We start from the raw sequence: 11,306 nt of genomic DNA, 5'->3' as shown, positions 1-11,306 counted from the left end.
TCGTTCGCCGCTTCAGTTCGTTTGCTACAATTTATTACAACCCGTACCAGTGAGCCCGCCCCAACCCCGGCGTGTGTTGGAAGGGTGTCGGAATCCGAAATTCGTATTCGAAATGTATAATGCATAATGCTCATAATGTAGCTTTATTAGCTTCCCGCCACCGCATTCACTCACACGTATACATGCACCCCCATGTTCAACCCTCTTTTTGGGAGCATCAAACGAGCGTGATGACGACGTGAGCGTGATAAAATCGGTGTCATGTTACAAATGGGTAATGCAATTACAACCATTCCTCCTCAGCCTGTTCTTTTTCCTGCCGTGCCACACAAACACACATACACACACGCGCGCGTATAATGCCACTACATCAAAGGATACCAAGAAGGCAAGCGTCAATTTGTTTCCACTTCAGCTGCTCGTAAGCAGCTGCTTGAAATACACACGACCATATGAACAGACACACACACACAAATACAAATCTGACATCCGACCGTGCAAGAGTACCATTTGCTTGTTTGTTTCGTGCGCTGTTAAGCTGTGCCTTTTGGCTCTTGTGCACAGCAAATGGCAACCCGGGGCGAAAAAGGGATCAATTTTCATGTTGCGAAAAATCAAAATCGAACCCTTACTTTCGAATGCCCGGTCGGTGGGAATTGTGGTGGTGAGCAAACAGAAAAAAAGCAGTGCAAAATCCCATACATGATCAATTCCGTGATTTGACAATAAAGATTGTTCCATGCCCGGCCAGCCCATGCTGGGAAATGGACAATCAAAGCTTTGATGACCCATTGGGTGCGTTTCCTCTAACCCTTTGCGCCAGCATGTGTGATTGGATTTTGAGTCCCTATTTTTTCAACCCCCCCCCCCCTCCCCCCTTCAAACGAATCATCAACCCACTCAAAGGGTGTGAGGAATGTTTATCCTGCGCCACAAACAAATGGCATCAAATTGTCCACAGGGGGGAGAAGTTTGAATTGAAAAATTCCTACCCTGCCCAAAAGTATCCATTTTGTTGTGTCCACTTTTCACGCTACATATTCTAGGCGGTATTCGGCATCTGTGACATACGCATCAGAGAAACCGGAATAAACTGCCCCAGTGGAATACTAATGATGAGTGTGAGGCGCTCGCATGCTACACGCACTGTGGAATTTCAAGAAATGGTTTTGACACCATTCTCAAACCTATACGCAGCTAATCAAGCGAATCGTGTGTGCGAGTGTGAGGAACGATCGTTAAAGCCTTTAAGCTACTGCAACAAAAGCTCACCGCCATTCACCAGATGAATGGGTAGCCAGTACGGAAAAATAAAATTATGATTGTAACTATCTCCCTTTTAATTCACATTATGCCGCTGATTCGTTATGCTGCCCAGTCCAATTTATCATCCAGCATGCTTATGTCTGTGCCGGACCGACTCGGAGGTCTTCTTTTTTCCGTGGTAAACGTAATGGACCTTTCCCCCATTCGATTGCACTCACAGTGTCGGACCATAACGAAGAGGTCTACTTCGTTACGCAAAAACCGTCAGCGAGAAGAACGCAAGCGAGGATCGAGCTTCCCCCAGAAAAAAACGATGGAGTAGCATTAACATAACGCCATACCTCTGCCACCCCAACGAGAGGAGAGGATGCTTCACATGCCGGGTCTGACCTTTTCACAAACACAGCCAAACGCAGCAACGGACGCCGCTGGTGCCGCTGCGTCGTGGTTGCGCAATCATTTGTTGCTGAATCGTATGTGGATTGCTGATGCTGTAATGAATGCAGTTTTTTTCTTTCTTTCTTTCTTTCTATGCTGTTGGCTCTGCTAAAAGTAACACCACAGATACACACATAGAATGGAGTAATTTATGGTGCAATGGAAAGGGAAAGGTTATATGGTAGGTGAGAATTTACGATGGCGGTAAAGGATATTTATATGAATTAATTCGGGCACCTAGGTACCAATTTTGTACCGCCTGTTACTAGAGCTGCGTGCGTGTGGGAAGGATTATTGACGATGGCAGGTTTTAATAATCCAAGAAGGACACTCAGATAGACAACAATCAATGCGTTTCGGGTTTTCGGCAATGGCAAGGCATGGCAATCACTAAAATGCTGCTCAAACTCTAAATATTTGCTGCTGAAGATCCGTTATTAGTTATCTTCATTCGTCAGGTATTGTCAGCAATGTAATTTTTCCTAACCTAAAACATCTAATAGAGTCAGTGCAAACGAAAGTGATTAAGTAAAATAATTGTGAGTTTTTAAACTATGTTTTTTAAATTTTTTTAATTATCTCTGTTGAAGCAGTTGACAGACAACAGTACAAATAGTTTTTTAAAGCATCGTTTAATCTTTGTAGCCATTACTTTTTCCACAGTAATTAAGTAAATCATAGAATACATATTGGTACCAAAAACAGCATTGATTGCTTGCAACAGTCCTCAATCGATTTGCATGAGAATGCAAGAATGAATGCAGGAATTTATTTAAGAAAGAAACAGTCATCCATTTCATTCTTTTCCCTGCTACGGTAGGATATAATCTCATTGCAAAAAACGAGAAAAAAACACCCCTAACCACAAAACCAATTCAATTCGCATCCATAAACAGATCACCACCACCATACACCGATGGTGTACCGATTTGCCGATCCAATTCGCGGTGACGCGCTCTTCGTAAATCTTGTCCAGCATTCTAAAACCCACCAAGTGATTGCATTTTATGTTTTGCTCTTCTTGCGCCGGCCTGTCCTCTTCTGCTTCGTCTGACTCATCGCATCAACACATCGCAATGCCAGCATGCCAATGGATGTGGATAGGGAACAGTTCCTATGCAGCGTTTCCGGTGCATAGAAAATAATATTTACACCGCACACGAGCGCACACGATCGAAGCCGGAAGGAACGAAGCATTTGCATCCCGAACGAAGCAATCCCATGCCCACCCTTAGGGGCTGTGCAGTAGTATGCAAATACCGGCTACTGAGCCGGCGTATGTGTGTGTGTGTGTAAAGGAATAGCAAATTTTCAAATTAGATAACTATGATTCGCTTGCAATGTAAAGGCATTCGTTTGCGTGCTGCGTTGATTGCGACCGAGTGCGAAGGGGACAAGAGGATGCAATTGCTATGTGTGTTGATGCACATTCCGGGCGGGAGTAAAAATAGTTTCAATTTCAAATCGATCCATTACCTCCCCACGGGAACCCCCTCTCCGTTAGACAACACTTCTATTTGCAAGGATTTGGAGAAAATAAAGGTGCAAAATATTCATCATCCCCGAGCGGGAGTCCAGTCTAGTCCAGGTGTTACGAAAAGAACTTAGGCGAGCCCTGCAATTATCTACCAAACCGGGCGAAATTTGCAGCGAGTTAGAAATGATCGGGCGAACCCGATCGTGGCCGGAGCGCGATGAACACCACACGTGTGTGTGGGTGAGTGCTCGAGAGGCCGAAAAGGAAGAGGTTCGGGTTCGGGATATCGCAGGGCATTCGGCAAGCGTACGAGCAGGGAACGGGTTGGCAGAGAGCGATAGGCGAACCTTTTTTGTAGTTCTTAATTTTTCACTGCTTTCTTACTCTGCTCTAATTGATTAGATTTGCTTAAGTACATAGTTCAACTTTCGTCAATCTTTTCCGTGAAAATAAAGGTATTGGCAAAACTGAACTCACAAACGCCTACTACGCGCCTCCTTGTGCTTACACTCTTTTGCCTACAAAAAAGGGTTCTTCAGTGCGTTAAGTGTAATAGTGAAGAACAATGGGACCGAAGAAAGCACGTGGTTGCAAGGCTTGCGGTAACCAGGTCAACGACACTTTGTACGTGCAGTGCGATGAATGTGATGCGTGGTGGCACTTCTCGTGTGCCGGTATAACGGCATCCGTAGAAGCCGTGGAGAAATGTGCGTGGTTGTGCGAGGAGTGTGCCAGGAAGACGCTAAGAGAGCAATCATCGCCACGCGGGGGCAATAAGGAGCCCAAGGAAGGAACCTCGAAACACGTGGATGGGGATCTCGTTCATAACCTTAGTTTGGAAGCAGCGACGGATGGCGGGGCGCGCCCGGTTACAAACCCACAGAGGCGGCCGCTTTTATCGCTCGATGAGGCCAACGACGAGATAGCGCCAGGAACATCGACCCACGTGGCAGGGGGACCCGTACATAACCTCAACCAGGATGCTGCGACGGAAGGCGGGGTGCGCCCGGTCATGACACCAAAGAGGCGGCCGCTTTCATCGCTCGATGAGGCCGACGGAGGTAAAACGTCTGTCTCATCGAACATCGTGCACAGAGGATCGTGTCCTAACCTCAACCTGGATGCGGCAAGTGATGACGTGGCACGTCAACTCGCCGTGCTGAAGCGGCGACAGGAGGTGGAGAAACGGCGCATGGAGCTTGAACTGCAGCTGAAGTTCGTGCAGGAGGAAGAGGCACTTCTCGGGTTTGGGGAAAATAAGTCTTTTTCAATTTCACCACAACTTAACTCTTTTCAGACTGAAAAGAGAACAGTGAAACGCAGCGAAGAAGAAAAAGAGGAACCAGACCTAACTCCACGACAAGAGGCTGCGCGGCACATGGTTTCTAAAGAGCTCCCAGTTTTCTCCGGTGATCCCGCTGAGTGGCCAATTTTTATATCGCACTACGAGTATACTACCAGGCGATGTGGATACTCGAATTGGGAGAATATGCTGCGCCTGCAAAAGTGCCTGAAAGGACCTGCCCTCGAAGCTGTTCGGAGTCGATTGGTGTTACCGGACGTAGTTCCGCAGGTTATCGAGAAGCTACGTTCCAAATATGGGCGGCCGGTGCACTTAATTAAAACATTCATCGAGAAGGTGCGGAAGATTCCGGCACCCCAAACTGACAAGCTGGACAGTTTAGTCGAGTATGGGGAAGCAGTGCAGTGTATGGTGGACCATATGGTTGCGGCTGGTGAACGTGCGCATATCACCAACCCGCTCTTGCTGCAAGAGGTGGTCGGCAAGTTACCAACGGATCAACAGTTACGTTGGTCGCATCACATCCGCGGAATGACCTCGGTAGATCTGTCCACATTCAGCGACTACATGGAGGATTTGGCTGAAGACGCTGCGAGGCTGACGACAATTGACTCTCCTTCAGTGCGCGGGACCAGCAAGGGAAGGCCTACGAAGGGCTACGTCCACGCGCACGTGGATCCAGATGGAGCGACAACGTCCAGCGCGGCTGAGAGGCAGTGTGTATCCTGTAACGTCGCGGGGCATGTATTGTCGACATGCACTAATTTTCGAGGACTGCCGGTAAAGGATCGATGGAGGCGAGCGCGTGAGCTATCGGTGTGCTTTAGCTGCCTGGAGAAGCACAATTGGCGATCGTGCAAAAATCGCTCTCGTTGTGGAATCAACGATTGTGCATTCCGACATCACGCGCTTCTACACGACCCGGATGCATCAATAGAGTCGCCTTCTACTGCAGACCGAGAACGGCGGCACTTCCCGAGAACCAGTGGAAGTCAGACGCACCAGGTAATAAATAATTATCATCAGTCGAATCCGATGTCGGCGCTTTTTAGAATCGTTCCAGTAACAGCGTATGGACCCGGAGTGATGATAAAAACCTTCGCGTTCCTGGACGAAGGTTCGTCAATGACGCTGATGGACGAAGACCTGGCAAAGCAGTTGGGGGTGAAGGGAGATAGACGACCTCTATGTATCAAGTGGACAGGTGATACGACTAGGGTCGAGCCGGCGTCGATGATGATCGATTTACAGATCGGACCTGTGACGTCGACAAAAAGGTTCACCCTGAAAGCTGTGCGGACTGTCACCAGCCTTAGCCTCCCACAGCAAACATTCACGATGGATGACAAGAGATGGGACCATCTTAAGCAGCTGCCATTACCGGAGTACCGTGATGCTCGGCCTCAGTTGTTGATCGGGCTGGACAACCTTCGATTGGCGGTGCCGCTGAAGACGCGTGAAGGCCTTGCAGGGGAACCGGTTGCCGTAAAGACTCGGCTTGGATGGTGCGTGTACGGAAAGACGGCTGGAAGCCAAATCGGAAGGGTGCTGCATATGTGCGAGTGTGGAGCATCGGACGAAAACACCACCATCCAGGGGGCCTTACGCAAGTTTTATGAGTTGGAGCAACTCGGGACTGTCTCCAGTGACGTGCCTGATCCAGATGAACGAAGGGCACTGACGATCCTGGAAACAACGACGGTGCGGATTGGTAATCGGTTTGAAAGCGGTCTGTTGTGGAAGACAGACAACGTGGAGCTTCCTTCGAGCTTGGGTATGGCGCGTCGCAGGCTGGAATGCCTGGAAAGAAGAATGGAACGTGACCCTAACCTGAAAACCGTGGTGCACCATCACATAGCCGATATGATGGAAAAGGGTTACATCCACAAGGCGACGTCTGCTGAGCTTGCAGAGTGTAATTCGAAGCGAATTTGGTACCTGCCGTTGGGAGTGGTTACCAATCCGAAGAAGCCAGGGAAGGTGCGCATCATCTGGGACGCCGCTGCTAAGGTACAAGGTACGTCCCTAAATGACATGTTGCTGAAGGGGCCGGACGAGTTAATTTCTTTGCCAGGGGTGCTTTTCCGGTTTCGAATGTACGGGATAGCGGTGTGCGCTGATGTCAAGGAAATGTTCCTGCAAATACGCATGCGCGACGAAGACAAGCATGCGCAGCGGTTCCTGTGGCGGGAAGATCCTGCTGACGATATCGCAACATATTTCGTGGACGTCGTTACCTTTGGGTCAGCCTGCTCCCCAGCCACCGCACAATACGTGAAAAACCGGAACGCCAGGGAACATGCCGAAAAATACCCTCGTGCCGTACGTGGCATCTTGACCAGCACGTATGTCGACGACTATTTGGATAGTTTCGGAACACTCGAAGAAGCCAGTCGAGTATCCAGAGAAGTCAGGGGAATCTTCTCGAACGGCGGGTTCGTACTCCGGAACTGGGTTTCCAACAATCCGGTTGTTTTGGAACGGCTGGGCGGCGAAAGCTCCAGTCCCGGTATGAAGAGTTTGACCTCTACGGCGGATGATGGAGAACGGGTGCTCGGATTGCGGTGGAACCCGAGCTCGGACCAATTGTCCTTTTACACGCAGGCGTGTGTGGGAATGGCGGAGATATTTGAGACGGAGTGTACCCCTACCAAGCGAGAAGTGCTCAAATGCGTGATGTCACTCTTTGATCCGCTTGGACTGTTGGCCAATTTTACCATCCATGGAAGGATCTTGATTCAAGACCTTTGGCGAGCTGGTACCGGTTGGGATGAGGCCATCAGTCCCGGTCAAATGCGAGATTGGCGTAGATGGGTGGATGTTTTTCCTCTGATAGCCCAGCTTAGGATTCCGAGGTGCTACTTCCCGGAGGCACGAGAGAAAGTGTACGAGAATGCGGAGCTACACTTGTTTGTGGATGCCAGCCAGCTAGCGTACGCATGCGTTCTGTATTTACGGGTCGTCGATTCTGAAGGAGAACCGCATTGTACCATGCTATGCGGAAAGGCAAAGGTTGCCCCTCTGAAGCCTTTGACGATACCAAAGATGGAGTTACAAGCCTGCTTGTTAGGTGCACGGATTCTGAAGTCCACGGAACAGCATCACCCGATTCCTGTTAAAAAACGGGTGCTCTGGACGGACAGCACGGTGGCGCTATCATGGATACATGCCGACCCTAGGAATTACAGGCCATTTGTCGCGAATAGAGTGGCGGAGATTCAGGAGAACACCAACGTGAATGAGTGGCGATGGGTGCCCACTCAGGACAATCCAGCAGACGAAGCTACCAAATGGAAAGGGCGTGCGAACTTCAACTGGGATGGCATTTGGTTCCAGGGTCCATCATTTCTGCTGCAGGATGAAGAGTCTTGGCCGACGAGAAGACTCGTTTCAACTACTCCGGAGGAAGAGATACGGCGGGTCAACCTTCACCGTGAGAAGTTGAATCCTGGACTTCTCCCTCTAAAAGCTGAACGCTTCAGCCGCCTGGAAAGGATGATCAGGACGTTGGCGTGGATTGTCAGGTACGTGGACAATTTGATGAGAAAGGTGGGAGGAGCCCCTCTACACCTTGGGATCCTCTCTCAAGACGAATTGGAGAGAGCGGAGACGATCGCGTGGAAGCAAGCGCAAGGGGAATATTTTCAGGATGAAGTACGAGTCCTGAGTGTCGGTGAGGGAACAGGAAGGAGTTCCGTGCCTAAGGAAAGTCCTATCTATGGTCTCTTACCCTACGCGGATGAGCGTGGTGTTTTGCGCATGCGGGGACGGATTGGAGCAGCTCCGGAACTGCCATATGCTGCCAGGTACCCAATCGTATTGCCACGTGACGCATGGATAACCCACCTGCTGGTGGACAAATTTCATCGCCGGTTTCGACACGCCAATAACGAAACCGTGGTGAACGAGCTGAGGCAGTATTTCCAGATCCCAAAGATGAGACGGTTGGTTTCAAAAGTGGTTCGGCAATGCGTGTTCTGCCATATACGACGAACATTGCCACAGATCCCCCCGATGGCTCCATTACCGAAACAGCGGCTCACTGCATTCGTGAGGCCGTTCACATTTGTGGGACTGGACTACTTTGGACCGCTGTTGGTGAGGAGAGGAAGAGCACAGGAGAAACGATGGGTGGCGCTTTTCACATGCCTAACCATAAGAGCAATTCATTTAGAAGTTGTGAGTAGTCTTTCCACAGATTCCTGTATTTTGGCAGTGAGACGCTTTGTGGCCAGGAGAGGCGCTCCCGTTGAGGTGTTCAGCGACAACGGGACGAATTTCGTGGGAGCCAGCCAGCAGCTAAAGAAGGAAATCGACGAGCGCAACGATGCCTTAGCTGCGACCTTTACCAACGCGAACACCCGATGGACGTTCAACCCCCCTGGCGCACCCCATATGGGAGGGGTATGGGAACGCATGGTGCGATCGGTGAAGGCTGCGATGAGTACGATGACGGAACTACAGCGTACACCTGATGACGAGACGCTGCTTACGGTGATAGTGGAAGCGGAGGGAATGATCAACACACGCCCACTGACGTACATCCCGCTGGAATCGGCGGATCAGGAGTCTCTTACTCCTAACCACTTCTTGCTGGGCAGTTCATCGGGAGTGAAGCAGAGACCGGTGGCACCGACTAGCCTTCAGACGGGGTTACTAAGCAACTGGAAAATGGTGCAACATATCCTGGACGGGTTTTGGAGACGGTGGATAAAAGAGTATCTTCCGGTGTTGGCAAGGCAAAGCAAATGGTTTGAGACTGTGAGAGAGATTGAGGTTGGAGACATTGTTCTGATAGTCGACGGTGGCGCAAGGAATCAGTGGAAGAGAGGGATAGTAGAACGAGTGGTTTCGGGAGCCGACGGGCGGATACGACAAGCTTGGGTGCGAACAAACACAGGGACCCTCAGAAGGCCGGCGGCTAAACTTGCCTTATTAGAGATAAGAAAGGGTGACAAATAGCGTATTGGTCACGGGCTGGGGGATGTTACGAAAAGAACTTAGGCGAGCCCTGCAATTATCTACCAAACCGGGCGAAATTTGCAGCGAGTTAGAAATGATCGGGCGAACCCGATCGTGGCCGGAGCGCGATGAACACCACACGTGTGTGTGGGTGAGTGCTCGAGAGGCCGAAAAGGAAGAGGTTCGGGTTCGGGATATCGCAGGGCATTCGGCAAGCGTACGAGCAGGGAACGGGTTGGCAGAGAGCGATAGGCGAACCTTTTTTGTAGTTCTTAATTTTTCACTGCTTTCTTACTCTGCTCTAATTGATTAGATTTGCTTAAGTACATAGTTCAACTTTCGTCAATCTTTTCCGTGAAAATAAAGGTATTGGCAAAACTGAACTCACAAACGCCTACTACGCGCCTCCTTGTGCTTACACCAGGCTATCGCCCGACTTCAAAACAGGTCGATGAAACTGGTCGAGTTGAATGTGATGGAATGGCATACCTGTGGGAATGTGTTTCTCCGCACCGGCCAGCGAGTTCAACGTAACATGTATCACACGGTTTGCCCGGAACCGGCCTTTGAAGATTGGCCTACAGCAACCGTCCAGCATGATCTAGCACTCGTACCGTCGTACCGTAGCAGTGTTGCAGAGTTATTTACAATTTGAAATGATTTTTTTTATTGAAAGAAGTGGTAATAAAAAAAATAAAAAATAAATCATTTAAAATAAGTCTTTTAGTTACGTTTCAGGATTTTTCATACCGATTATAGGAAGGTAATGATTTTTTGTATGCTTATTGCATACTTTCAGGAGGAATTTGTCTCATCCTAAAGTTATGCAATTCCCCACTAAAAAGCAATGTATTTAAGGTATTAAAATGATATGTTTTGTCGGAAATCATTGGTATTTTATGGTTTTGTGAATAAAATTGTACTCTGAAATAAAAATTTCTTCTGAATTTGCTATTATAAGCACTGGATCATGGATCATTACATTGTAACTTTTCGCGAAAAACAAATCCAAGAATCCAAAAAACTTCCTCGTGGAACTTTTCGTTCTTGGCTCTTTTTCCGTCCCTTTTCTATCCCTATTAAAATAAACATTTTCTGACCTCCGCGCAGGTCCTCTGTCCCCATGACGGTAGGTACCGTCCGTGCGCGCTACAACCCAGACCTAACCTCATCCATCATTCAAATGTGAACTTTGTCATGTCCGACGAGGCGGTGCGAATTTCCCCGGTGTGTCGTCCCACCCGAAGGTCGGCTTTGATGGCCGCCCCCTGCACACACCTTGGCGGGTGGTTCGTTCGGTTCTACTGTACAGAGAAGGAATGAGAGAGTGAAGAGAAAGAAAGCTTGCTACGAATCTGAACCACCGGCTATGGTGTGTGCGTGTGTGTGAGTGGGGGAGGTCATTGAATTAATAATTTAACACCATAACGACCTTCGTCTCACCATTTGTCTTGGAAATGAGTTTCTGCAATGAGACCATTCGCAATTGCAATTGTTTTGTAATTGGAAAATGTTTGAGGGAAGTGAACGATTTCAACTTTTCACTTACTAATGATTGAAAGCGCGGCTTGCACTCCAAAAAGGATCTTTTTTCTCATCCACGGTTCTTCCTAACTTCGTCGAAAGGTAGCTATTGAATATGCGCCGATCGTTACAACAAATTGTTGTTAATTTATCACTCTCCCATCAGCAAGTGCCATTTTACCCGTAAAAATACGTTCTACCGAGGAAAAACGAAAGTCAAAAAGCCGTCACAACAAGTGCACGGTAAAGTCAACAGTCAGCCCTTATCGGTTGGTTTGCACCTTTTTGCAGAATGTCGGAAGAAACATCCGCGATTATTGTGCGAAAGGTCACCAG

General features: G+C 48.8%; 1 protein-coding gene across 1 annotated transcript; it reads left to right on the top strand.

Annotated features, from left to right (window-relative positions):
* Positions 1-3,746: 3,746 nt before the first annotated feature.
* LOC125906755 (uncharacterized) lies at positions 3,747-10,266 on the top strand. Its single transcript, XM_049607161.1, has 3 exons — positions 3,747-7,917; positions 8,701-9,245; positions 10,246-10,266. Exons 1-3 carry the CDS (start codon positions 3,747-3,749, stop codon positions 10,264-10,266), a joined length of 4,737 nt encoding a protein of 1,578 aa, XP_049463118.1.
* The last annotated feature ends 1,040 nt before the right edge of the window (positions 10,267-11,306 follow it).

Source organism: Anopheles coluzzii, chromosome 2 (genome assembly GCF_943734685.1).
Source record: "Anopheles coluzzii chromosome 2, AcolN3, whole genome shotgun sequence".
NCBI lineage: Eukaryota > Metazoa > Arthropoda > Insecta > Diptera > Culicidae > Anopheles > Anopheles coluzzii.
This window is presented reverse-complemented; position numbering and strand designations above follow the sequence as displayed.